Below are 25,108 nucleotides of genomic sequence, written 5' to 3' on the forward strand. Positions count from 1 at the left end.
TTTCAAGGCAAGGTATTTCAGTAAACTGAAAGATTGCTGCTTTGGCTAGGGAAGCTAACTAGCCACTCTGCGAATTACTGGGATCCACCTGTATCTGACCTTCAAAACCGGAGTAACAGGTACATACTGCCATATCTGGCTTTTTTAAATATGGATGATGAAGATTCAAATACAGGTCCTCATGCTTGCATAGTCAATGGCTAAAATCCTCTGCTCATAACTTCACTTTGTTAAGTAAAGAAAATAAGGGTTACTATGAGAACAACAAAAAAGTATATATTTATAAAGTACTTAGGGTTAGGTAAATATTGAATACAGAATCTACACTTTTAAATTTAAAAAAGTTACAATAAATTTTTGTGTAAGTAAAATATAGACAATATGCAAATCATTAAATATAAATATATAATGGATAATATACTCAGGAAATGAATTACAACAGATTAGTTAAAAAAAGGTATATATGCTATACCTGTTTAGTGGTTTTATGAGTGCCTTGAATTGTCCTCTTAGATTTTCCACCAGTTTGACATTTGGGTTTTCCTTCAAGGCATGAAAAAGGAAACAGACACATAAACAAAAAGAGAACGTACAAACTATAGGTGATACATAATATACAAGTAAACAACACAATACATTCAGGCATCTCTAGTACCTAATTTCCATCCAGAAACACAGAAGAGTACAGTTTTATTCATCATCAACGAATATATGAATGGCTGATGAAGTTTTCTTGTTTTGTTGATTTTTAAATCTACATCCTTAATTCCCAGAGACTGATTTATTCAATGGCTTTCTCAGAAAGGAATATTTGGCGCTGGATTTTTTTTTTTTTAACCAAGACTTTAAACATAAGCATTCTACAACGAAGCCTAAGTGTGTTCTTAGTTAGCTTGAAACAACCTATCATGTAAAATTGTTCTCAAAGAAAGAGCAAAGGACACACAGAGGAAACAGGAGCACCAAGAATCTCCCATTAGTCAAATCTACAGCAATCTGAACATCAAGAGAGAGACATATATTGTACACCATTAAATAAGAAGTTATGAATCTACACAAATTAAAATTTGTAAGCATATAAATATTTTAAAATAAAAGAGAAAAGCTATTCTTTATATTAGATGACTAATTGACAAACATAGAAATTATGAAGTTAGTAAATCAGCATTTCACCTACCAGAATAATAGCTTAATCGCATTATTATTATTATTATTATTATTATTATTATTTGTGTTTTTTGAGACAGAGTTTCTCTGTGTAACAGCCCTGGCTGTCCTGGAACTAATTCTTGTAGGTTAGGCTGGCCTCAAACTCACAGAGATCTGCCTATCTCTGCTTCCCGAGTACTGGGAAAAATAATGTGCACTATCACCACCCGGCTAATTTCATCATTTTTAAAACAGCAAACAAATAATAATACTTTTAAAATTACACTTCTTAAAATGGATTTTACCTACTATGCCAGATTGCTTCATTGTTCTAGTTATGCGCATTCACTTTAAATCTTCTCACCCTCCAGAACTAAATATACCTTTATACATTTTGCTTTGTTTCATTTTGTTTACAGAAGGCTTTGTTACACTACCAAGGCTAGCCTTGAGTTCTGAAGCTCACATAATGTCTTCCACACCACTGAGACTTACAGCACACCCGTCTGTCCTCCCAACTTACATCAAAGGGAAAGCTAACTCTTAAAACACATACCATCATCATCCTTGCTTTCCAGTGGAACACTCCAAGCAATCAGGTTTCTTGCTGTACGGCCCTCCTCAGCAACAATCCTCCTCACTTTGTCATGACTGTTGGAGCGCTGGAAGGAAGCCTAGACACATTGAAACAGCACTATTTTATGAGACTGTTAGGTGTCAATCACCACTTGGCGTATATTTAACAGATTCTTTACTCTCCACACTTTGATTTGAGTGGCTTGGGAGATGCTCAGGGGATAAAGTACTTGCTGTGTAAGCATGAGAGAACGAGTTCAGGTCTCCAAGATCCACCTTGTGATGTGGAACACAGCTGGAAACCCAGTAAGGACCGGCAGAGTCAGGCCAGCTGGTTTAGCCAACATACAAGTTCCAGGTGCAGTGAGAGACTCTGTCTCAAAAGATAAGATTGGGCCAACAAGTCTGAAGACCTGAGTACAATCCCCAGTACCCACACAGTAAAAGAACAGAATCCACTCCCATGAGTTGTTCTCTGACCTTCTCTGACCTCCACACATGAACACTGTGGCACTTGCATGCACACACGTAGCAAATAAATATATAATGAACTAAAAATAAAAGGGGGAAAGATTTACGGATTAATGTAAAAAGTGCTTACTGACATCAAGTAAAGGCAGCAACAGGTTTTAAAACAGATCATATCTTACTTTTAAGCTCATGGAAAGAATCCTATAAAGAGAAATTTTTGGTTACTGAGAAAAAAGGGACAAATATTTTAGCTAAACCTACAAATCATTAGGACCTCAGGTCTGACCACCAGAACCCCAGTAAAAAAGAACTGGGCATGACAACATGCACCAGAATCTCAGCAAAGGAAGCAGAAACAGAAAGATAGCAAGAGCTCCTGGCCAGTAGGTGAGCTCAAGATACAGTGAGAAACACTATCTCAAAAAACAAGGTAGGAAGCAAAAGCATGACATCCAATGTTGACTTCTAGTCTCCACACACACACACACACACATGCACCCCCAACACATGCATAAACATGCATATTCCCAGACGTGCACCATAATAACAATGAGGAGAGAGACGGAGGGAGCCATCCACTGTCAACTTCTGGCATCCACATCATGTACACACAAACCAATCTGAGGTTTGGAATGTGTCTCATCCGACACCAAGTCTGTCTTAAGGTTTAAAACCATAAAATAAAATTTAAATCACTTCCAAAACAAATATAACCAAAAGCTTGAACAACTACAGCAAGCAGCAGAACCACCGCCAATCTGTACCTAAACCAGCCTCCATATCAGTCAAAATAACAATGAAGAAAATAGCAAATGAGAGACTAGATCAAAGACTAAAATTAGAGAAAAGATATAAAGTCTAAACAACAACAACAAAACACTTTTTGAGTTAAAGAAAAACAAGATTTTTAAAAAGTTCATAGAAAATTTGTTATATGGGGGAAAGAGAATGAAGATGCCTGCTAAATCTATGAGTAACAAAAATAAAGTTTCAGTACACAAATGAATGAACTAATTACTACTAAAAAAAATCCAAACTACTAGAAAAAATGATCCCACCTGATCAGAGACGAATTCATGTCTTCTCTCCAGAACTTACAGCCTTCTACTTAATGTCTATGTTTCCATCCTTCACTCTTTAGGCCTTGTCCTAAAATTCCCAGAAACATCTACCTAACTAATTAAAGCTTCCGCAGGGACCTGTGTTATACTATGGTCTCTAGATTCTCAAAATTCTCTAATCTCTTCTCTATTTTCCCTCTGCTTCCCAATGATGGCGAAAATTTCCTCCATTTGTCTGAACTTCCTGCTATCCCTCAGATTACACAACCATAGCTTTAAACAAAAGCACCACAACTGATTCCAGGCCAAATGACCAAGTTTAAATAGATGCCTTACTTTCAGCTCCCTCAGATAATTTCTCTATTCCCCTGTAGAAAATCTTACAGGTATACACATCATCACATAAAATTCCCTACTCTGTGTCCTATCTAATCAAGTCCTCATAAATGAGCTTCCAAGAACCAAAGCAGATGAGCTCAGTCCCAAGACTGCAGTAATACTAAACCTGAAACTTCAGATTGAATGCCCCTTTCTCCATGAGTATCACCATCACCAACTCAGTTCTGTTGTACTTAATACAGAAAGACGGAAAGAAAAAGCCACCAGCTTAAGGATTGTTTTTATTCTTTGCTGAGATATATATATATTGGTTTTTAAGAAAGGGTTTCTCTGTGTAACAGTTTTTGGTTGTCCTAGAACTTGCTTTGTAGACCACATTGGCCTCGAACTCACAGAGATCCACCTGTGTCTGCTTCCCAAGTGCTAGGTTTAAAGGCGTGTGCCACCACCACATGGCTTCTTTATTCTAATATTTAACATGTAAAAATACTAATACTCCTCTTGTTACTGTCTGGAATAGTTTTTATATTATATTACTGATACTTTCTGTAACATCCTGAATTTGCTCCTTTCAGAAAAATTCAAAATCTGGTCATTTTTCACAACTTAATTCTTGTAAACGTGTGGGGAACATAATGCTTTTGCTCATTTTAGTATAAGCACCAGGGAATCCATGAGTATGAGATATGTAATCACTTTATAGATGTCTATTTCAACAGCATTCTTACTTGGGCACTTTTCTTACAGATCTCAACAGATTTTTGACTTGAAGTCATAGTGTGCCACCTAGTGCTACATAAAGATTTTACACAGGCTTGTTCAAATAAAGTTTCAAATAAAAGCAATAAACACCAGCATTAAGTTATATTCAAATCTTGCCCAATACACTCTAAGAAATAAAATACTCAGAATGTTCACCACAGTCTACATACTTCTAAGACTTGTCCCTATCCCCAGATCTCCCTAAGGAGGGATTTGGGTCAAGACTACATTCCCTCTTCCTAAGTCCAAGACTACATTCCCTCTTCCTAAGTCCAAGACTACATTCCCTCTTCCTAAGTCCAAGACTACATTCCCTCTTCCTAAGTCCAAGACTACATTCCCTCTTCCTAAGTCCAAGACTACATTCCCTCTTCCTAAGTCCAAGACTACATTCCCTCTTCCTAAGTCCAAGACTACATTCCCTCTTCCTAAGTCCAAGACTACATTCCCTCTTCCTAAGCGCTCCTTTGAGTAGTGTCAGGTATACAGAAGTGCCTGGAAACACTGAGTTGTAGAAGTGTGAGGAATGAGAGCATGTTTGCTTCCGTTCTTAGTTCCCCTACATCAGTGCCCTAGGATTAAGGCAGCCTAGGAAGTCAGCTTGGATTTACCTGTAACAAGAGAAGCTAGTTCTCGCTGTTTTCCTAACCCACACTTGACAAGCATCAGACGGAGGCAGGAGCAGCGCCTGAAACAACGACTGAGACTGAAGTTTAAAGATGAAAAGTAGATGGCAGGAAGTAGGAAAAAGAGAAGCAAGCAACAAACAAGTGAAAACCTAAAGTTAGTTTTTAAGCCAGCTTGATCACAGTGGCCAGGGAGACAGCTCAGTGGGTACAGGCACTTGCTGCCAAGACCAAGTGCTGTGGGATAATTCTCCTGTAAGCTATAAATATGTATTCCTATCATTGGTCAATAAAGAAGCCATTTTGGCCTATAGCAAGGCAGAGTATACCTAGGCAAGAAATTCAGGCAGAGATACAGAGAGAAGAGGGTTAAGTCAGAGGGAGATACCACCAAGACACTAAATGAGCAGGACATCCTGAAAAATGAAATTACAAGCCATGAGCCTCGGGGTAAAATATACAGTAATAGAAATGGGTTAATTTAAGATAAAATAGCTAGTTAGTAATAAGCCTGAGTTATAGGTGTGGTAATATTTTGTTTATGCTATAACAAAAAAAACTTGCCTGAATATCAGAGTGCAGAGCTAAATTACTAGTTAGCCATAGGGACCAGGCAGTGGTGGCACACAACTTTAACCCCAGCACTCAGACACAGTGGCAAATGGATCTCTGTGAGTTCAAGGCCACCCTGGGCTATACAAGATCTGTCTAAAAGAGAAGCAGAGCTCACAAAAATGTCATCCCAGCACTTAAGATCACATTCTTTAATCCCAGTAAGAGGGAGGTGGAGGCAGGAGTGATATGGATGGATAGAGTGAAAAATATAGGCAGAAGGAGACAGGAGCTCAGGACAGTCTGAGGATTTGTAGAGACAGATGCAGTTTGAGGATTCATAGGACCTTAGACCAAAGGTCTATAAATCCTTTGGTCTAAGGATTTAGAGGTAAGAACTACTGGCTGGCTGCTCTGCTTGTCTGCTCTTTCAGCATTAACCAATATCTGATTCTGGGTTTTTATTATTAAGACCAATTAGAATTCATGCTACAATAGTTTTAATTAATATTAAACCTGAGTGATTATTTAGAAGGGGCTTCAGAGCTGGGTGGTAAAGAAAAACCTCCGTTTACACCGATGACCGAATTTGATCCCAGGGACACATAGGGTGGAAGCAAACAATCAACTCCTGAAACCTGTTCTCTGATCTTCCCAGGCACACACTATGGCACATGTAACACTGATAAACAAACAAAGAAATACAATTAAAATAGATGTACTTACCATCATTTTTTAATTCTCTTCCCTGGCAAGATCACTTAACACATAATCCCATGGGTTATGATTCCTGCAATTCAAATATATATGTATAAATATATATATATATATATATATATATATTTCCTTACTCATAGCATTATCATAAAATCATATGTAATCATTAAAAGTTAAAATCTCACCCTCCATGTTCCTCATTGAAATATAAAATGAGTAAATATAAAAAGTGAATAAAACTACATTTTATTGTCTGTTAGGATACACAGTATACAGTAAGCTTTAAAAACTCCACCCTGAAGAGTACCTTAATACTCCAAAATGAAAAAGAAACAACACTAATTACAGGACTATCATAGTATATCCTAATCCAGAGGCACTAAACTTCTTTTCAGTATATATCTTTACACAAAACACACCCCATACATTTTATATGCTTGACTTAAAAGTATATTTTAATTTTATTTAATATTTAAGGGTCTGCATGTAATGTAATCCACATGTAACTAGTATATGTGCCTGTCAAGGCAGGAAAGGGCATCAGAGCCCCCAGGAACTGGAATTGTAGAGGATTATGAGCCACCCTGTGGGTACTAGGAGCCAGACTTGGGTCCTGTGCAAGAGCAACAAGTGTTTTTAATTGCTGAGCCATCTTTCTAGTCACAACACAGAAAATAATGTGTAACCTCTCCTTAAGAATTTCCATTAAATGGAGGCTGGAGAGTGGCTCAATGGTGATAGGAACTTGTTGCTCTTGCAGAGGACTCAGGTTCAGGTCCTAGCACCCACCCACATGGTGGCTTTCAACCATCCATAATTTCAGATCCAAGACTCTAACTCCCTCTTCTGACTTCCATGGACACCAGACATGTACATGGTATACATATATGCAAGAAAATTCATTAACATAAAATAAAAACATATCTTTAAGAAAAGAACTTCCATAAACTAAAATTTTATCAGAACATTTTAATCACCTTTTATGTAAGTATCCTCACAGAACGGACCTTACCTTTCAGGATACCTACTTAATGTAATCAAATTTTCACTCAAAAGAAACACAAAGCAGAGAAACTAGTATGTGTGTGTGTGTTGTCTGTGTGTGTGTGTGTGTGTGTGTCTGTGTGTATGTACCTAACTCTGTAACAAGAACCACTGAATAAAAGTAGCAGATGAAATCAAACATTCTAATTCTAAGAACCAAATCCTATAGCTTTCATCAATTGAATATGCTCTTTTAATACACTTTCAGGCGGGGGTGTGGCCCAATGGTAGAGTTTTTGCCTCGTATACTTGTGGGCCTGGACTCAGTTGCCTGCACTGTAAGAATATAATTTTAAAGCAGCATCTCAAGTGCAAGAATATGCACACACAGACAGCCCCCCAAAATAACTACAAATGCTCATAATAGCATTATTAAGCTATAATCAAAATGGCATAATACCCATTGGCTAAAGATTAAACACAATTTGATATAACCAAACAATATAAGATTATTTGGCCATAAAAAGTATTAAATTCTCATATTTAAACACAGGTGAACTCTGAAAACATTATATACATTATAAAAAAAGTTATAAAAGATCACATATTGTATGATTTCATTTATATAAACTGTCCAGAATAATTAATAATAATTAATTATAAATAATGAAGTCAAAATGTAGAGGAATCGAGGAGAAAATGGAGGTAACCACAAATGAGAACAGGCTATTATGGTGGGAACAATGTCCCAAAATCCACTCTGGTACAGACATGCAGCTCTGTGAACACATAGATGAATTTTAAGGAGGTGAATGACATTGTACATGATGTAGGCATGGGTAAACCACTGCATTCTTCATGTGCATTGCCCATGCTCACAAACTTCCAACACCACCCCACGTCGCTCAAGTGAAAGTCAGTCTTCACAGTCAGCTATCTCACCCCAAATTTTTCCCATCCTTCACTGCTCCTTGCCAGTATTCATTCCAATCCAGCCACACTGGCCTCTTTATGTTTCTTAAGACTTGGGCCTCAGAGATTTGTACTTGGGGTCCCTTCTCTGTCTTGGCCAATGTGACTTTTGCAATGACACCTATGTAAAACTGCAACCCTCCCAAACAAGCAAGGGCTGTGGATGCTCGTCACCATCAGATTAGCCTACAAGAAATGAAAGGGTGCTAACCACATGAAGAGTAAATCACCAGTGATGGTATGAAATAACTTTTAACTCTAACAAGAAAGTTAAAATGCAAACATTGAAAAGAAATGAAGCTGAGTGAATGGCACATGTAATTCAGGATTCTCAGGAGACTGAGAAAGGAGGACCACTTGGGGCCAGAAGTACAGTACCAGTCTTGATGACAGAGCAAACTTTGTCTCAAAACACTAAATAAAAAACCATTAATTTCAACAATTTATAAAGATACATAATACAAGAAAGTTGTAATCTAGGACATCATTAACATAGACAGTTAATGCAATTTTATGTGTGTGTTTATTGTTTTTGCTTGGAAGGTGTTTTGATTTTTTTTGTTTTTTGTTTTGTTTGCTTGGGTTTTTTTGTTTTGTTTTGTTTTGTTTTTGTTTGTTCTTCTTTCTGGTGAGAAGGGAATTGAGATAGAGTCTCTCTATGTAACCCTGGCAGACTTGGAACCTACTACATAGAGCAAACTGGCCAAGAACTCACAGCAATCCATACCTTCTTCTGCCTCTCAACATCTGGAACTAAAGGCATGCTTTTGGTTTCTTGACAGGTTTTTGCTATTTTACCATGGCTAACCTCTAATACATAATCCTCCTTCCTCTGCTTCCTGAGTGCTGAGATTATAGGTGTAAACCAGCTGAAGCTAATGTTTTAGCATCTTAGAACAGACTATAACTGCAGGATGCTTTATGTACGCCTATGATAACCACAGAGAAAAACCTATAGTAAATACACAGTGAGTAAAGATTAAAAAAAATCAAAACATCATTATTTAAAAATAAAATCACAAAGAAAATATCAGGAGAGAAACTGACAGTGAAAGAAGTATAAATCAGAACCCATCTATTGTGGTAAAGGCTTTTCTATCTACCACTACTATAAATGGATTACATCCCCCAATCTAAAGGAAAGAGTAGCTAAACAAATTTGTAAAAAAATGATCAAACAGCATACTGTCAATAAGCAACTTTATCCTTCAGGAAGAAAATAAGCTGAAAGTGGGAGGATTGAAAAAGATTATTCCATGTAAATGATATCCCAAAGAAAACAGAGGTATTTTACCAAACAGAACAGATTTTTAGTCAAAAATTGCCAAAAACGTCATCATATGATAAGGAAAAGTCAATTCCTCAGAAAATATAACAATTATAACTATATCCCAAACTCAGAGTAACTAAAAAGACAGGACAAATTTTAACAGGAACGAAGAAAAAAGTATAGTGATCTAATATTAAGGACTTTAATACCGCACATTAAAAAAAATAGCACATTTTCTTATTCATTGGAGAGGTGCATGCATGCCACAGCAATTCTACCCTCCCACCATGTAGGTCTCAGGGATCAGCATCTTGCCTTTTGACCCATCTTACCAGCCTAATAACCCACTTTAGAGAAAGGACAGATCTGGGCACAAAACCATTAAGGAAAAGTTAACATGAATAATACTACAGATCAAATGAACCTAACCTATTTAGAATATTACATTCAGCAGCAGAGTATATACTATTTATAATCACAAAAGGAACATTTTCTACGATTGATTATATGCTATGCCACAAAACAAATACTATGACCACATATGGTATTACACTATTATAAAAATCATTAATGAGAAGAAAACTCAACTCACCTATAAAAAGGCACAGGCTAAGAGATTGGATAAGAAAACAGGATCCAACATTCTGCTGTCTACAAGAAACACACCTCAACCACAAAGACAGGCACCTACTCAGAGTAAAGGGCTGGGAAAAGGCTTATCAAGCAAATGGACCTAAGAAACAAGCAGGTGTGGCCATACTAATTTCTAACAAAGTTGACTCCAAACTTAAATCAATCAGAAGAGATGGAGAGGGAATTTTATACTCATAACAGGAACAATTCATCAGGAAGAAGTCTCAATCCTGAATAACTATGCCCCTAATATAAAAGCACCCACGTACGTAAAAGAAACATTACTAAAACTCAAGGCAGACATCAAACCGCACACACTAATAGTAGGAGACTTCAACACTCCTCTCTCACCAATGGACAGGTCAATCAGACAGAAACCTAACAGAGAAATTAGAGAATTAATGGAGGTAATGAAGCAAATGGACTTAACAGACATCTATAGATTATTCCACCCAAAGAGGAAAGAATATACCTTCTTCTCTGCAGCTCATGGAACCTTCTCGAAAATTGACCATATACTTGGTAACAAAGCTAACTTACACAGTTACAAAAAAATATTAGTAACCACCTGTGTCTTATCAGATCACCATGGATTAAAGTTAGAATTCAACAACAATGCTACCCCCAGAAAGCCTACAAACTCATGGAAACTGAACAGTCAACTACTGAACCATACCTGGATTAAGGAAGAAATAAAGAAAGAAATTAAAGTCTTCCTTGAATTCAGTGAAAATAAAGAAACAACATACTCGAACTTATGGGACACTATGAAAGCAGTCCTGAGAGGAAAGTTCATAGCACTAAGTGCCCACCTAAAGAAAACAGAGAAAGCACATACTGGAGACTTAACAGCCCACTTGAAAGCTCTAGAAAAAAAAGAAGCAGACTCACCTAGGAGGAGTAGAAGACTGGAAATAATCAAATTGAGGGCTGAAATCAACAAAATAGAAACACAGAAAACAATACAAAGAATCAATGAAACAAAAAGCTGGTTCCTGGAGAAAATCAACAAGATTGATAAACCCCTATCCAAACTAATCAAACGACAGAGAGAGAACACGCAAATTAATAAGATCAGAAATGAAAAGGGGGACATAACCACAGACACAGAGGAAATTCAGAGAGTCATTAGATCTTACTACAAAAGCCTGTATGCCACAAAACTGGAAAATGTAAAAGAAATGGACGCTTTTTTAGATAAATACCATTTACCAAAACTAAACCAGGACCAGGTGAACAATCTAAACAGACCTGTAAGTCGCGAAGAATTAGAAGCTGTTATCAAAAACCTCCCTACCAAAAAAAGCCCAGGACCAGATGGTTTCAATGCAGAATTCTACCAGAACTTCCAAGAAGACCTAATACCTATACTCCTTAATGTATTCCACAATATAGAAACAGAAGGGTCATTACCAAATTCCTTTTATGAAGCCACAATTACTCTGATACCAAAACCACTCAAAGACTCAACCAGGAAAGAGAACTACAGGCCAATCTCACTCATGAATATCAACGCAAAAATCCTCAACAAAATGCTGGCAAATCGAATCCAAGAACACATCCGAAAAATTATCCATTATGATCAAGTAGGCTTCATTCCTCAGATGCAGGGCTGGTTCAACATACGAAAATCTATCAATGTAATCCAGCATATAAATAAACTGAAAGAAAAAAACCATATGATCATTTCATTAGATGCTGAAAAAGCATTTGACAAAATTCAACATCCATTTATGTTAAACGTCTTGGAGAGATTAGGGATACAAGGGTCATACCTAAATATAATAAAAGCTATATACAGCAAGCCGACAGCTAACATCAAATTAAACGGAGAGAAACTCAAAGCCATCCCACTTAACTCAGGAACACGGCAAGGCTGTCCACTCTCGCCATACCTCTTCAATATAGTGCTTGAAGTTCTAGCAATAGCAATAAGACAACATAATGGAATCAAGGGGATTCGAATAGGAAAGGAAGAAGTTAAACTTTCGTTATTTGCAGATGATATGATAGTGTACATAAGCGACCCCCAAAACTCCACAAAAGAACTTATACAGCTGATAAACAGCTTTAGTAATGTGGCAGGATACAAGATCAACTCCAAAAAATCAGTCGCCCTCTTATACACAAAGGATATGGAAGCAGAGAGGGAAATCAGAGAAGCTTCACCATTCACAATAGCCACAAACAGCATAAAATATCTTGGGGTAAATCTAACCAAGGAAGTGAAAGATCTCTTTGACAAGAACTTTAAGGCATTGAAGAAAGAAATTGAAGAGGATACCAAAAAATGGATGGACCTCCCTTGCTCTTGGATTGGGAGGATCAACATAGTAAAAATGGCAATTCTACCTAAGGCAATTTATAGATTCAATGCAATCCCCATCAAGATCCCATCAAAATTCTTCACAGATCTGGAGAAGACAATAATCAACTTTATATGGAAAAACAAAAAACCCAGGATAGCCAAAACAATCCTATACAATAAAGGATCTTCTGGAGGCATTACCATCCCTGACTTCAAACTCTATTACAGAGCTACAGTAATGAAAACAGTGTGGTACTGGCATAAAAACAGAGAAGTCGACCAATGGAATCGTATAGAAGACCCGGATTTTATCCCACAAACCTATGAACACCTCATTTTCGATAAAGGAGCTAAAAGTATACAATGGAAGAAAGAAAGCATCTTCAACAAATGGTGCTGGCACAACTGGATGTCAACCTGTAGAAGAATGAAAATAGACCCATATCTCTCACCGTGCACAAAACTCAAGTCCAAATGGATTAAAGACCTCAATATCAGCCCGAATACACTGAACCTGATAGAAGAGAAAGTGGGAAATACCCTACAACAGATGGGCACAGGAGATCGCTTTCTATGTATAACCCCAGAAGCACAGACATTAAGGGCAACATTGAATAAATGGGACCTACTTAAACTGAGAAGCTTCTGTAAAGCAAAGGACATGGTCACTAAGACACAAAGGCAACCTACTGACTGGGAGAAGATTTTCACCAACCCCACAACAGACAAAGGTCTGATCTCCAAAATATATAGAGAACTCAAGAAACTAGACTTTAAAATGCTAATTAACCCAATTAAAAAATGGGGCACTGAACTGAACAGAGAATTCTCAACAGAAGAAGTTCAAATGGCCAAAAGACACTTAAGGTCGTGTTCAACTTCCTTAGCAATCAGGGAAATGCAAATCAAAACAACTTTGAGATATCATCTTACACCTGTCAGAATGGCTAAAGTCAAAAACACCAAGGATAACCTTTGCTGGAGAGGCTGTGGAGGAACGGGTACCCTCATCCATTGCTGGTGGGAATGCAATCTTGTGCAACCACTGTGGAAGTCAGTGTTTCGGTTTCTCAGGAAATTTGGGATCAACTTACCCCTGGACCCAGCAATACCACTCTTGGGAATATACCCAAGAGATGCTTTATCAAATGACAAAAGCATTTGTTCAACTATGTTCATAGCAGTATTATTTGTAATAGCCAGAACCTGGAAACAACCTAGATGCCCTTCAATGGAAGAATGGATGAAGAAAGTATGGAATATATACACGCTAGAGTACTACGCTGCGGTAAAAAACAATGACTTCTCGAATTTTGCATGCAAATGGATGGAAATAGAAAACACTATCCTGAGTGAGGTGTCCCAGACCCAAAAAGATGAATATGGGATGTACTCACTCATAATTGGTTTCTAGCCATAAATAAGGACCACGGGGTCTACAAGAGGTGAACCTAAAGAAGCTAAGTAAGAAGGTGAACCCAAGGAAAAACATATAGTTGTCCTCTTGGCTAAGGGAAGTAGACCAAATTTCCGGGGAGAAAATGGGATCTTGGGGATGGGGTGGGATGGGGGTAAAGGGAGATGGGGAGAGAAAAGGTAGAAGGGAAGGAGGAGGGACCTGGGAAACAGGAGAATTGGGATAAAGGAAAGGTGGATAGGGGAGCACAGAACCACAATTCTTAGTTAAGGGAGCCAGTTTAGGGTGGGCAAGAGACTTGACCGTAGAGGGGCTCCCTAGTGCCCAAGATGAGGTTCCCAGTTAGTTCCTTGGGCAGCTGAGGATTGGGAACCTGAAATGACCCTATCCTAGAGCAATACTGACGAATATCTTGCATATCATCATAGAATCTTCATCTGGTGATGGATAGAGATAGAGACAGAGACCCACACAGGAGCACTGGACTGAGCTCCCAAGGTCCCAAGGAGGAGCAGAAGGAGGGAGAACATGAGCAAAGAATTCGGGACCACGAGGCGTGCATCCACCCACTGAGACAGTGGAGCTGATCTACGGGGAGCTCACCAAGGCCAGCTGGACTGTGACCGAAAAAGCATGGGATAAAACCGGACTCTCTGAACATGGCGAACAATGAGGGCTGATGAGACACCAAGGACAATGGCAGGGGGTTTTGATCCTACTTAATGTGCTGGCTTTGTGGGAGCCTAGCCAGTTTGGATGTTCACCTTCCTAGATATGGACGGAGGGGGGAGGACCTAGGACTTACCACAGGGCAGGGAACCCGGACTGCTCTGTGGACTGGAGAGGGAGCGGGGGGGGGGGGGGGGGGGGGGGGGGGGGGGGGGGGGAGTGGGGGGAGGGGGAGAAGGGTGGGAGGAGGTGGAGAAGGGTGGGAGGAGGGGGAGAAGGGTGGGAGGAGGTGGAGAAGGGTGGGAGGAGGGGGAGAAGGGTGGGAGGAGGGGGAGAAGGGTGGGAGGAGGGGAAGGGAAATGGGAGGCTGGGAGGAGGTGGTAACTTGTTTTTTGTTTATGTTTTTTTTTCTTCTTTTCGCAATAAAAAAAATTAAAAAAAAAAATTCAAATATATGGAAACTGAACAACACATTCCTCAACAACCTAAAGGTTAAGGAAGAAATCAAAGGAGAAACAATAAAACACCTTGGGACAAATTAAAATGGAAATATAAATAGCAAAGCATGTGTCAGAACACAGTCCAAGAATGGAGTTGTGTGAGGAAAAATACAACTGCTTATGAGAAAACTCCAAGAATACAAAGCAGGAGTCTTGGAACCTCAGTTTCTTCAAAAACACAAAATTGGTCTTCAAATATGTTTTCATGCCCCTCCCAGGTATAGCAGATAGGAGTGAATTTACTTCAGAATATTCATTACAACTGTTATTTGTTTATATGCTTCTATGGAAAAACATGTTTTTGCCATGTGCAACTTGCCCATCACGTGTGGCTCGTCCCTGTGACTATACACTCTCATCATGTGACTCCTTTTAGCCCACGGATATAAACCCTCTGATATACTGATTAAGAACCACTGCTCTAGCCAGATCAGTATAGATTTGTGTCAAGTAGGAAAAAAAAAAAAAAACCAACCAGGGAGGATTCTATATATATAAATTCTCAAGAGTCCACCAAAAAACTGCTTGATCTAATTAAGAAATGTTTCAGGGGGGGGCACTGAGCTGAACAGAGAATTCTCAACAGAAGAAGTTCAAACTGCCAAAAGACACTTAAGGTCATGCTCAACTTCCTTAGCGATCAGGGAAATGCAAATCAAGACAACTTTAAGATACCATCTTACACCTGTCAGAATGGCTAAAATCAAAAATACCAATGATAGCCTTTGCTGGAGAGGTTGTAGAGAAAGGGGTACACTCACCCATTGCTGGTGGGAATGCAAACTTGTGCAACCACTCTGGAAAGCAGTGTGGCGGTTTCTCAGGAAATTCGGGATCAACCTACCCCTAGACCTAGCAATACCAACCACTCTCCCAAGAGAGGCCCTATCATACAACAAAAGTATATGCTCAACTATGTTCATAGCAGCATTGTTTGTAATAGCCAGAACCTGGAAACAACCTAGATGTCCTTCAATGGAAGAATGGATGAAGAATGTATGGAATATATACATATTAAAGTATTACTCAGCAGTAAAAAACAAGGACTTCTTGAATTTTGCATACAAATGGATGGAAATAGAAAACACTATCCTGAGTGAGGTAAGCCAGACCCAAAAAGAGGAAGATGGGATGTACTCACTCATATTTGGTTTCTAGCCATAAATAAAGGACATTGAGCTTATAATTCACGTTCCTAGAGAAGCTAAATAAGAAGGTGAATCCAAAGACAAACATATAGGCATCCTCCTGAATATAAACCTTCATCAGGCGATGAAAGGAGACAGAGACAGAGACCCACATGGGAGCACCGGACAGAAATCTCAAGGTCCAAATCAGGAGCAGAAGGAGAGGGAGCACGAGCAAGGAACTCAGGACCGAGAGGGGTGCACCCACACACTGAGACAATGGGGATGTTCTATCGGGAACTCACCAAGGCCAGCTGGCCTGGGTCTGAAAAAGCATGGGATAAAACCGGACTAGCTGAACATAGCGTACAATGAGGAATACTGAGAACTCAAGTACAATGGCAGTGGGTTTTTGATCCTACTGCACATACTGGCTTTGGGGGAGCCTAGGCAGTTTGGATGCTCACCTTACTAGACCTGGATAGAGGTGGGCGGTCCTTGGGCTTCCCACAGGTCAGGGAACCCTGATTGCTCGAGCTGATGAGGGAGGGGGACTTGATCAGGGGAGGGGGAAGGAAATGGGAGGCGGTGGCGGGGAGGAGGCAGAAATCTTTAAATAAATAAATTAATTAAAAACAAAACAAAATAAAAAAAAAAAGAAACGTTTCAGGGGCCTGGAGCCATCAGGTAAGGGCAGTGTACTGCTCTTACAGAGGACCCAGATTCAGTTCCCAGAACCCACATGGTGTTCACAGTACCCTGTAAGTCCAGTTCTAGGGTCTCTGACACCTCCTTCTGGCCTCTACAGTCACACACATGATACACATACATACATGCAGGAAAACACTTATATACATAAAAAAATAAATCTTTTTAAAGTTTTAGGATACAAACTCTAGATAGCCACTGATGGCCTGGAGCTTCTGATCCACCTACCAGCACTATCCAAGGGCTAGAGTACAGGAGTGTGCCAGCAAGACTTGGGTTGTAGTAAAATTGGCAAACCTTTTAGATTCAGACTAATCAAGAAAAAAACAGAATTGCAAAAACACAGAATACCTGAAGAGATCAATAATAAGTGATGAGATTGAATTAAAAAGCCTGCCAACAAAGAAAGGCTAGGACCAGATGGTTTTACTGCTGAATGTTACCAAACTTTTAAATCAAACTACTATGAATTATCAAACTATTCTAAAAATCTGGAAGAGAACTATTCCAACCTCTGTCTATGATACAAACATTACTCTGATGCCAACATTACTGAATGTGAAGAGGAAGGAAAAGATGAAGGAAGGAGCTACAAACCAATATATCTGAGAAAATAGATGAATCCAAACACCACATCAAGAAAATTACACTCCAGGATCAAGTGATACTGTTCTCAAAAATGCTAGGAGAAAAAGATCATTTACATCATTATAGGGAATGTACATTAGTAAAGCCTTTATGGAAAACAGATGGAGAGTCCTCAAAATGTTTTTAAAATTACTATATTATCTTCTGGTAAATATCTAAATGAAATTAAATAATAATATTAAAGATATTACATGTTGTTTTCAGCATTAATCAAAATATCCAAGATAATCAGTCAGAGTGTCTGTCAGCAGATGATCACACAAAGAAAACATGCTGTTTGTGCAGAAGTATGATATAGTATTCAACCTTTGAAAAGAAAATCGTGTTTTTTTTTAACAACACAGATTAAGCTGGAGAATATTATGCTAAGAAAAAAAGCCAATACAGAAAAATAAATACTGTATGATTTTACTTATTTGTGAAATATAAAGTAATTGATCTTACAGAGGCAGAAAGTAGAGTGGTAATAGACAGGAACTAGAAGATGAGAGGGGGAGGGAAGAAGAGAGAGATAGAGAGATACAAATTAAATGGCACAAAATTCCTTGGGGATTCTGAAAAAATTCTAGAGCTAATTGTACAGCATAGACACTATAGTTAAAGCCAATACCTGAAAACACCTAAGAGATTAGTTCTTAAATATTCCATGATGGTTAGCTTTAATTGTTGACTTCCCCAACCTAGAATCACTAGGAAGACAGTCTCAATGAGGGATTGTCTGCACTGGGTTGGACTATAGACAAATCTGTGCAGGATTTTCTGAATTAAGTAATGTGGGGAAATCCAACTCACTGTGGGTGGCATCATTCCCTTGACACTTTGCTGCCAAGTCTGAAGACCAGAGCTGGAGTCCTAGAACCCATATGGTAGGAGAGAATCAACTGTGGCAACTTTATCCTCTGACCTCTGTCCATGTACACAAGTGTAAACATGATCATGATCATGTGCATGCACACACAAACAAACAAAATGTGAATTAAAAGAAAACTTTTAAAGCCACCAATTCTTCGAACACAGCTCAAAAGTCAGCATCATGAAGAAACGTGGTTTTTTGGGTTTTTTTCTTTTGCAGTGCTGGAGATCAAACCTACAGCCTAACACATATTAAACAAGCATTCTACCTGTAAAACCATATCTCCCATCATGAAACCTACATTTTAAAATTTCCTGCTAATAGAAACCTTAGCCTGAACTCAAAGACTAATATAACATATATATACATATATATGTATATTATAATACACACATGTACTCATACTTTTCATCCAAAATTTGAGGAAAGTGTACTATAAAGTATAAAGAATTATTGAAATCGATCAAATCACTGGCTCTAGCTATAGGACATTAAGAAGTCATGCAAGGTAGCTACAAACATCAACTCCCAGCAGTTGGAAACACATATCAATGCACAAAATCATGCGAGTCAGAGTCCCAGCGTCAAAATAAGAGGGGCTCATGAAGTCCCATCCCTGTCTGAGGAGCTATCTGGCAAATGGTGGCTACGAGGAAAGGAAAGACAGTTTTCTTCAGAGATGTGGGCCCTGAAAGGCTACCCGTGCTCAGTAGTGTTCCCCATCCAGTACATGGAACCGCCCATATGTACAAACAGGCAACACTCAATGGACTCCATGGGTATCTTTAAAAAGAGAGCACATGTAGTGGGGAGGAAGAAGAATGGGAAGAATTGGAGTGGGACGAATGAAGGTGGATTTAATTAAAACACAACTTATGCATATATGAATATTAAATAGAAACATGTTAAAAGAAGTCCTTTAACTTCTGTAGCACTGTTCTCATCTATAAAAATGAAGGCTAAATATTTATGACCTCCCCCAAAAACTAATTTTCACACAAAAATTTATAAACAAATGTTCGAAGTAGTTTTATACATAATAGCTCCAACTTGGAAACAATTCAAATATCCATCAACAGAAAAATAATCAAATTGCAGTATATCCATGTAACAGAGTGCTACTCACCAACAGAAGGGAATGAACTAATTACAAATATAACAGAGGAATACCACATATTATACCCACAAAAAGAAAGGACAAGAGAATATCCAATGGCGGTTTATGTCAAGCTACATAATAGGCAAAATTAGTCTTTAAAAAAAGGAGGAAGTTGAATTGGTTGGAGGGATTCAGAAGGAGCAGAAGGAACTTCCAGGAAAGATAGATATATTCTGCAAATGGGCTAGACAGATGGTTCATTATTTAGTCTTCCAGAGGACCCAGGTTCAATACCCCACACCAGTGTGGAGATTTAGAACCATCTATAACTCCAGTTCTAAGAGACCCAGTGCCCTCTTCTGGACTCTGCAGGCAATGCAGGAATGTGGTGCATAGATAAACATACAAGCAAAACCCCCATACAAGAAGCTCTCAGGAGAACTAGGGGAGATACATATATTCTGAAATAAACTCAGATAGTAGGGAAGAATATACACTGAGGGAGCAACTTCTGATCTCGCTATTTACTCTAATCACAGTTACGCAACTTTAGATATGTTATTATTTATTCCCTGTGCTAGCGAGGAACTTTCCACCAGATGACACATAGATGTCCAAATAATTTCTGAAATACTACATAAAACCCAGTGCATCATAAATGCTTTCATCTTTCTCCCACTTCTCTCACATTTCCTGACCCTGGGGTCAGTATCAATGACTGAAGACCGCTCCCCTACTGGAATCACTGGAGTAAACACTCAAAAGACTGCAGGAAAGAAGAATGCAGCACTGCAGGGCTCACTGGTTCAGCACAAACACCTGCTTTCCATCACTCCAAAACCAGTCTATGAAGCTGTGCACTCTACGAGGCTTCCCAATAAAGAGAGCTTTAGAGAACACACACTTTGCAAGCAGACACAAAAATCCTATGACCATATAAACTAAGCTGTAGGGATGAGAGAAGAATGTGGTACCCACTGGAAAACAGAGCAGACATCCAAAGGACACAGTGAGAAGAATGTGATCTCTAAAGTCAGACTCACACATACTCCAAGGCTGCCTTGTACATACTGCACAACATTTCCAAAAGGTACCTAACTGCTTTAGCTTAAGAGTTCTCCGTTGACAATGGAGTAAAACTATCTACCCCATAGGGTTATTTTCAAAAGCAAAGAAATTTTATGTGAAGAACCTGATGTCCCAGAACCACCAAAACCTGATAACCATACAATATACAGATTGTGAGTGCATGCTCATCAATGGTTTCCTGATTTTCTGAATTATAACTCTACCACAATTACAAACACCAAAGTGTTAAATTATTAAAAGTGCTAATTACTAAATTTAAATACACTTTTAACTTACAGAATAAAAATAATGGCTCAAAACAAAATCATAATCTCTTATATCCTGCCAGACCCTGATTTATTCCAAAGCTTACCACCATGCCTCAGGCACTACTGTTAAATTTGGTACTAAGTTGATTATCATCTCTACCGCCAAACTGAAAGCAGTCGTGGTGTTAAGACAGGAGTTTTCTGAATAAGAGGACAGCCTAGGCTACATAGCAAAACCTTTTCTCAAAAGAAAAATTTAAATTTTCTTTCTTCTGGGAAAATTCAAGATAGTTCTTTGACCAAAAAGAAAGATACTGCAATATGTGCACTAATGAACATGAGTAGGTGGTGTGTGCTACCCAAAAGAAATCTCAACACAGCAAAGGATTTCTGGGAAGCAATCCCTTTAATGATATAAATTTTAAAAAGTAATTCAAAGAGTGCACAAAAGTGGAACACATCTCAAATTAAAATAGTAGCACTATGTAGGTTAAAGGGTCATGTCCTCATTTCTGCAAAAGATATTCGATGACTAACAAGTACAAGAAAAGATGTTCAAATCACTAGTCATAAGGGAAACAAATCAAAACCACAATGAAGCATCACTTCAGATATCTACACTCAAAAGACAGGACTAGAGTGGCAGAGGAAACAGAGAAACTGGCACCTTCCTCACACACTGCAGGGGGAATGTAAACTGGTACAGCTAACCTAGTACAGCATCCGGCAGTTCCTCATGTCTGCTGTGTGAAGAGGCCAGAGGAGGTGTTGGATCCCCCAGGGCTGGTGATGAACCATCTGTGATTGCTGGGAACTGAACCTCATTCAGTTATTCTAAAAGAGCAACTGGTGCTCTTGAGCCTCTGAGCCATTTCTCCAGCCACAGCCATTTGTAATCTTTATGTCTACAGTTTCAAAACCGACAGTTCCATGGTATTGATATTGTACCATAGGAGAAGACTGTTGTATCACTTAGAACATAACAGCATACACTGTGTGTACAAGTATGCATGTGTGGGGAAGCACGACTGTGTGGATGCAGTAGGTTAAAATCACATGTTTCTTCAGCCACTCTCTACCTTATTATTTATGTGTTGGGGAAGGGATAATAGGTGTGTGTGCAAATGTGTGTAAACACAAAGGACAAAGGTTGACATGGAAGACAACGTGTCCTCCTTACACTGTACACTTTTTTTCTTTTTTCTTTCTTTTTTTTCTTGTGACAAGATCTCTCATGAATCTGGAGTACCCTATTTAACCAGTCTGCCTGGTCATCAAGCTCCTGGGATGGAGCGACCTGTCTCTGCCACAACCACCATCACCCAGAAGTGGGGTTACAGATTTACTGACTGCTACATGTGGCTTTTATGTAGGTGGTGGGATCTAAACCACAGTCAAGCCCTTTACCCACTGAGGCAGCTTCCCAGCCCCTCCACCTTTTGGCAGGGTAGTGGGGGACAGGGCCTCTCACTGAATTAGGCCAGAATGAAAGGACAGGGGACCCCCAGGGAGCCTTCTGTCTCCTACCTCCCAGCACTGGGATTTCAGGAATGCACCCATGTGTCTGATGTTTACATGGGGACTGGGAATCTGAACTCAGGTCCTCATGCTTACACTGCAAGCATTTTACCTACTGAGCAATTTCCCTTGCCCCATCTATTTCTAGAGATTGAAGGATATTTACATGTAATTCCCAAAGGATTTCTGTGTCTCCTTTAAAACTGGATTAGGTTGTGGGGGTTGGGGAAGCAGGAAGACAACAAGAGAACATCTGAAGTCTGTCACCTTATCACTAAATCACTCACAAAGGCACTAATAAAGTCTATCATCAAGTCAATCTTTCAGTAATTTCTTAAGGTCTAGGAAGCACAAAGGAAAAACATTTTAAAAATCTGTATAAAACCTTGGGAACCCAGTCACCGAAATTATTTGTAAAACATTTATATGGCAACCCCGGTTATGACATAAAAACATCAGGTATTTAATCACAGTCCTATGTTGACAATGTTTGTGTCTACTCAAAATTCATACTGGAATCCTAACTTCCAAAGTGACAGCAATAGGTAAATACTTTGGGAAGTAATTAAGACTCACAGTCTTCATATATGGGACTGATATCCTTGAAAAAGATGTTAAAGGAAGACCCCTGTCCCTCCTCATGTGGGGGTACAGACAGTGTCATCTACAATATGAAAGCACACCATCACCAAACAGAATAAGCTAGTACTTTCTTCTTGAATTCCCAGCCAGAACTGTGAGAAAACAATCCCTGTTGTTCATACACTTCTTAGTTTAAGGTATTTTGTTATAGCAGCCCAACAGACTAATGCGGAGAATTTTACAAAGGCAGCTTCAAAGGATCGGGGAAAGAGGAAAAACGGGGCATTTGCTGCAGGCTTGCTATGCAGTTCTTTGCAGAAACAATCATTTCCTGTTAGTAACAATTTTATAAGGTGGACGGTATCAAAATGAAGGGATCTCAGACCAAAAGGCCCTCTTCAGAGGGATCCTCCTGGACAGCGGCTGGAGCTGCTTGAGAAGCAATTTTCTGATTGCTTTGTAACAAGTTCAAAGCTCTGCAGTCAACTGCTGACTCTAACCTGTTTCCTTGAGCAGGACAGGACTGCAAACCTGAGCTGAGGGAAGGCACTAATAAACTAAGGGGGCAGGGGCATTGAGGCAGGAGGCGACCCAGGTGTGAGGCCTTCGTTTTGCACCTGAGGCCCCAACATTAAACATTTGGAAATTGAGAAGAAAATAATAATTCTTCCCCTTCCTGCTTCCATGAGAAAGGTTCATGGAAAGAGGGGCAAACCCCTGAAGGAAAAGATGCAGAAGCGATTAACTGTCAAATGCAGGCAAGAAAGCTCCTGAGGACCCCGCAGTCCGGACATTCCAGAAGCCTCGACTGTCCCCAAGAGACGGCATCCTGTCCCGGACCCAGCCCCGGCCGGTACCGGCCGGGATGGAGCCCACAGTCCCACAACCCTCACAGCCCAGCGGGGCTGCGGGCCAGCTCCACCCTCCCCACCCCGGCCCGGCCTCCTTAGTGGACCCCGTGTCTCCCCTCCCCCGTCACACGTCCAGGTGCCTAAGGAGGTAGAAGGGTGTTCCGCCGCCATCTTGTCCCTTAGCCCCACAACACAGGTTGCCCGTGCCCCTTCTAGGGTCCGTCCGGGTCGAAGCGACGCGCGCCCCTCGCGGACACTTACCCCGTCCGCCCTGCGCACTTCGGGGCGGCTCCCAGCGTCCCGGCGGGAAAGGGGCGGGGTGGGGCGGGGCGGCAGCCGAGGACCGGGCGGGGCAGATGGCCGGCGGACCACGTGACGCCAGCCGAGGTTTAGCCCCGCCCTCTAGGCGGTTCAGGGCCTTTCGCGCAGGCGCAGCCGGATTCAAGCCCTGCGCTTAAGGGAGAAGTGAAGGTAAGAGTTTTCTTCCAGCCTTGGAGCGCCTACTTCCCCAGAGCTGTTATTTCCCCGTGGAGTGATAAAAGTCCAACTCTGCTTTTCACGGCACGGGCCTTTTTCTCAGATTCAGCCTTCCCTCCGGTCTGTCTCTTCACCACAGTCCGTACGTGAAGGACCTAGCAGGTCCTCTCAAGAAATCTGTGATTGATAGTGTTCCGGAGCTTAGCCTGCACCTTAAGGCTTCTTTCAGGCGTCGTGTGCCAGCTTGGAGCCAAGGATCCAGGAACAAAGACCTAACAGATATGTTTAAGCTACTTAGAAGACAGTAGTATGCACGGGATGACTATGTGTCGGTATTTAAATCACAGATCTGAGCTAAATGGAAAAGAGAGTGTGCACATCATCGTATCACAGCAGGTGGGAAACCAATGAGGACTGAAGTCTACCTCACTTCCGGGGGTGGAAGAGCTGTGGAAACAAATGTGCACTATATTAGTGGCTCCTTCTATCTTCCCCCTCCTCTCGGTTCCTTAGAAAACCCATTAGCTCCGTCGTCTGACAAATAGTTATGAAGCACCTGCCATATTGGATACACTAACTGCTTAGAGTTAATAAACGAACAGAATAAATCCCCCTAAAAGCATTCTGGGAGGGGAGGGAGTGTTCTTGAACTGGGAGGAAACAATAAACGCAAACAGAAGGGACATAGTACAACGTAAGTAATGATCAGTGTCTTCTTTCTCTTTTTAAGCATCTTCTCTTATTTCACCTGACATATAAACAACTTCAATCTCTTTCAACTTGGAATCTCCCAACTGCCATCCTCACTTCCAACATGTCTTCATCCCACTTTCTAGCTGCCTTTTGCACTTTGCAGTTTACAAGATATCTCCCCTACTTCAATTCCTATTCAGGTCTGGACT

At 39.9% G+C, this 25,108-nt stretch overlaps 1 protein-coding gene across 1 annotated transcript in view; it reads right to left on the bottom strand.

Moving 5' to 3' along the window:
- The window catches only part of Scaper (S-phase cyclin A associated protein in the ER), a 343,723-nt gene extending 319,656 nt beyond the window's left edge, over nucleotides 1–24,067 (bottom strand). The window contains exons 1-4 of the mRNA XM_041638504.1: nucleotides 23,991–24,067; nucleotides 6,263–6,326; nucleotides 1,706–1,823; nucleotides 473–543 (exon numbers count right to left, since the gene is read on the bottom strand). Of these exons, the coding sequence (XP_041494438.1) occupies nucleotides 473–543; nucleotides 1,706–1,823; nucleotides 6,263–6,268 (195 nt within the window). The 5' untranslated portion in view covers nucleotides 6,269–6,326; nucleotides 23,991–24,067. The remainder of the gene's footprint in view (nucleotides 1–472; nucleotides 544–1,705; nucleotides 1,824–6,262; nucleotides 6,327–23,990) is intronic.
- Nucleotides 24,068–25,108: the final 1,041 nt, after the last annotated feature.

The sequence above is a fragment of the Microtus oregoni genome, unplaced genomic scaffold, assembly GCF_018167655.1.
Source record: "Microtus oregoni isolate MIOR12 unplaced genomic scaffold, Mior012 000055F_ref0000237, whole genome shotgun sequence".
In the NCBI taxonomy this organism is placed as follows: Eukaryota; Metazoa; Chordata; class Mammalia; order Rodentia; family Cricetidae; genus Microtus; species Microtus oregoni.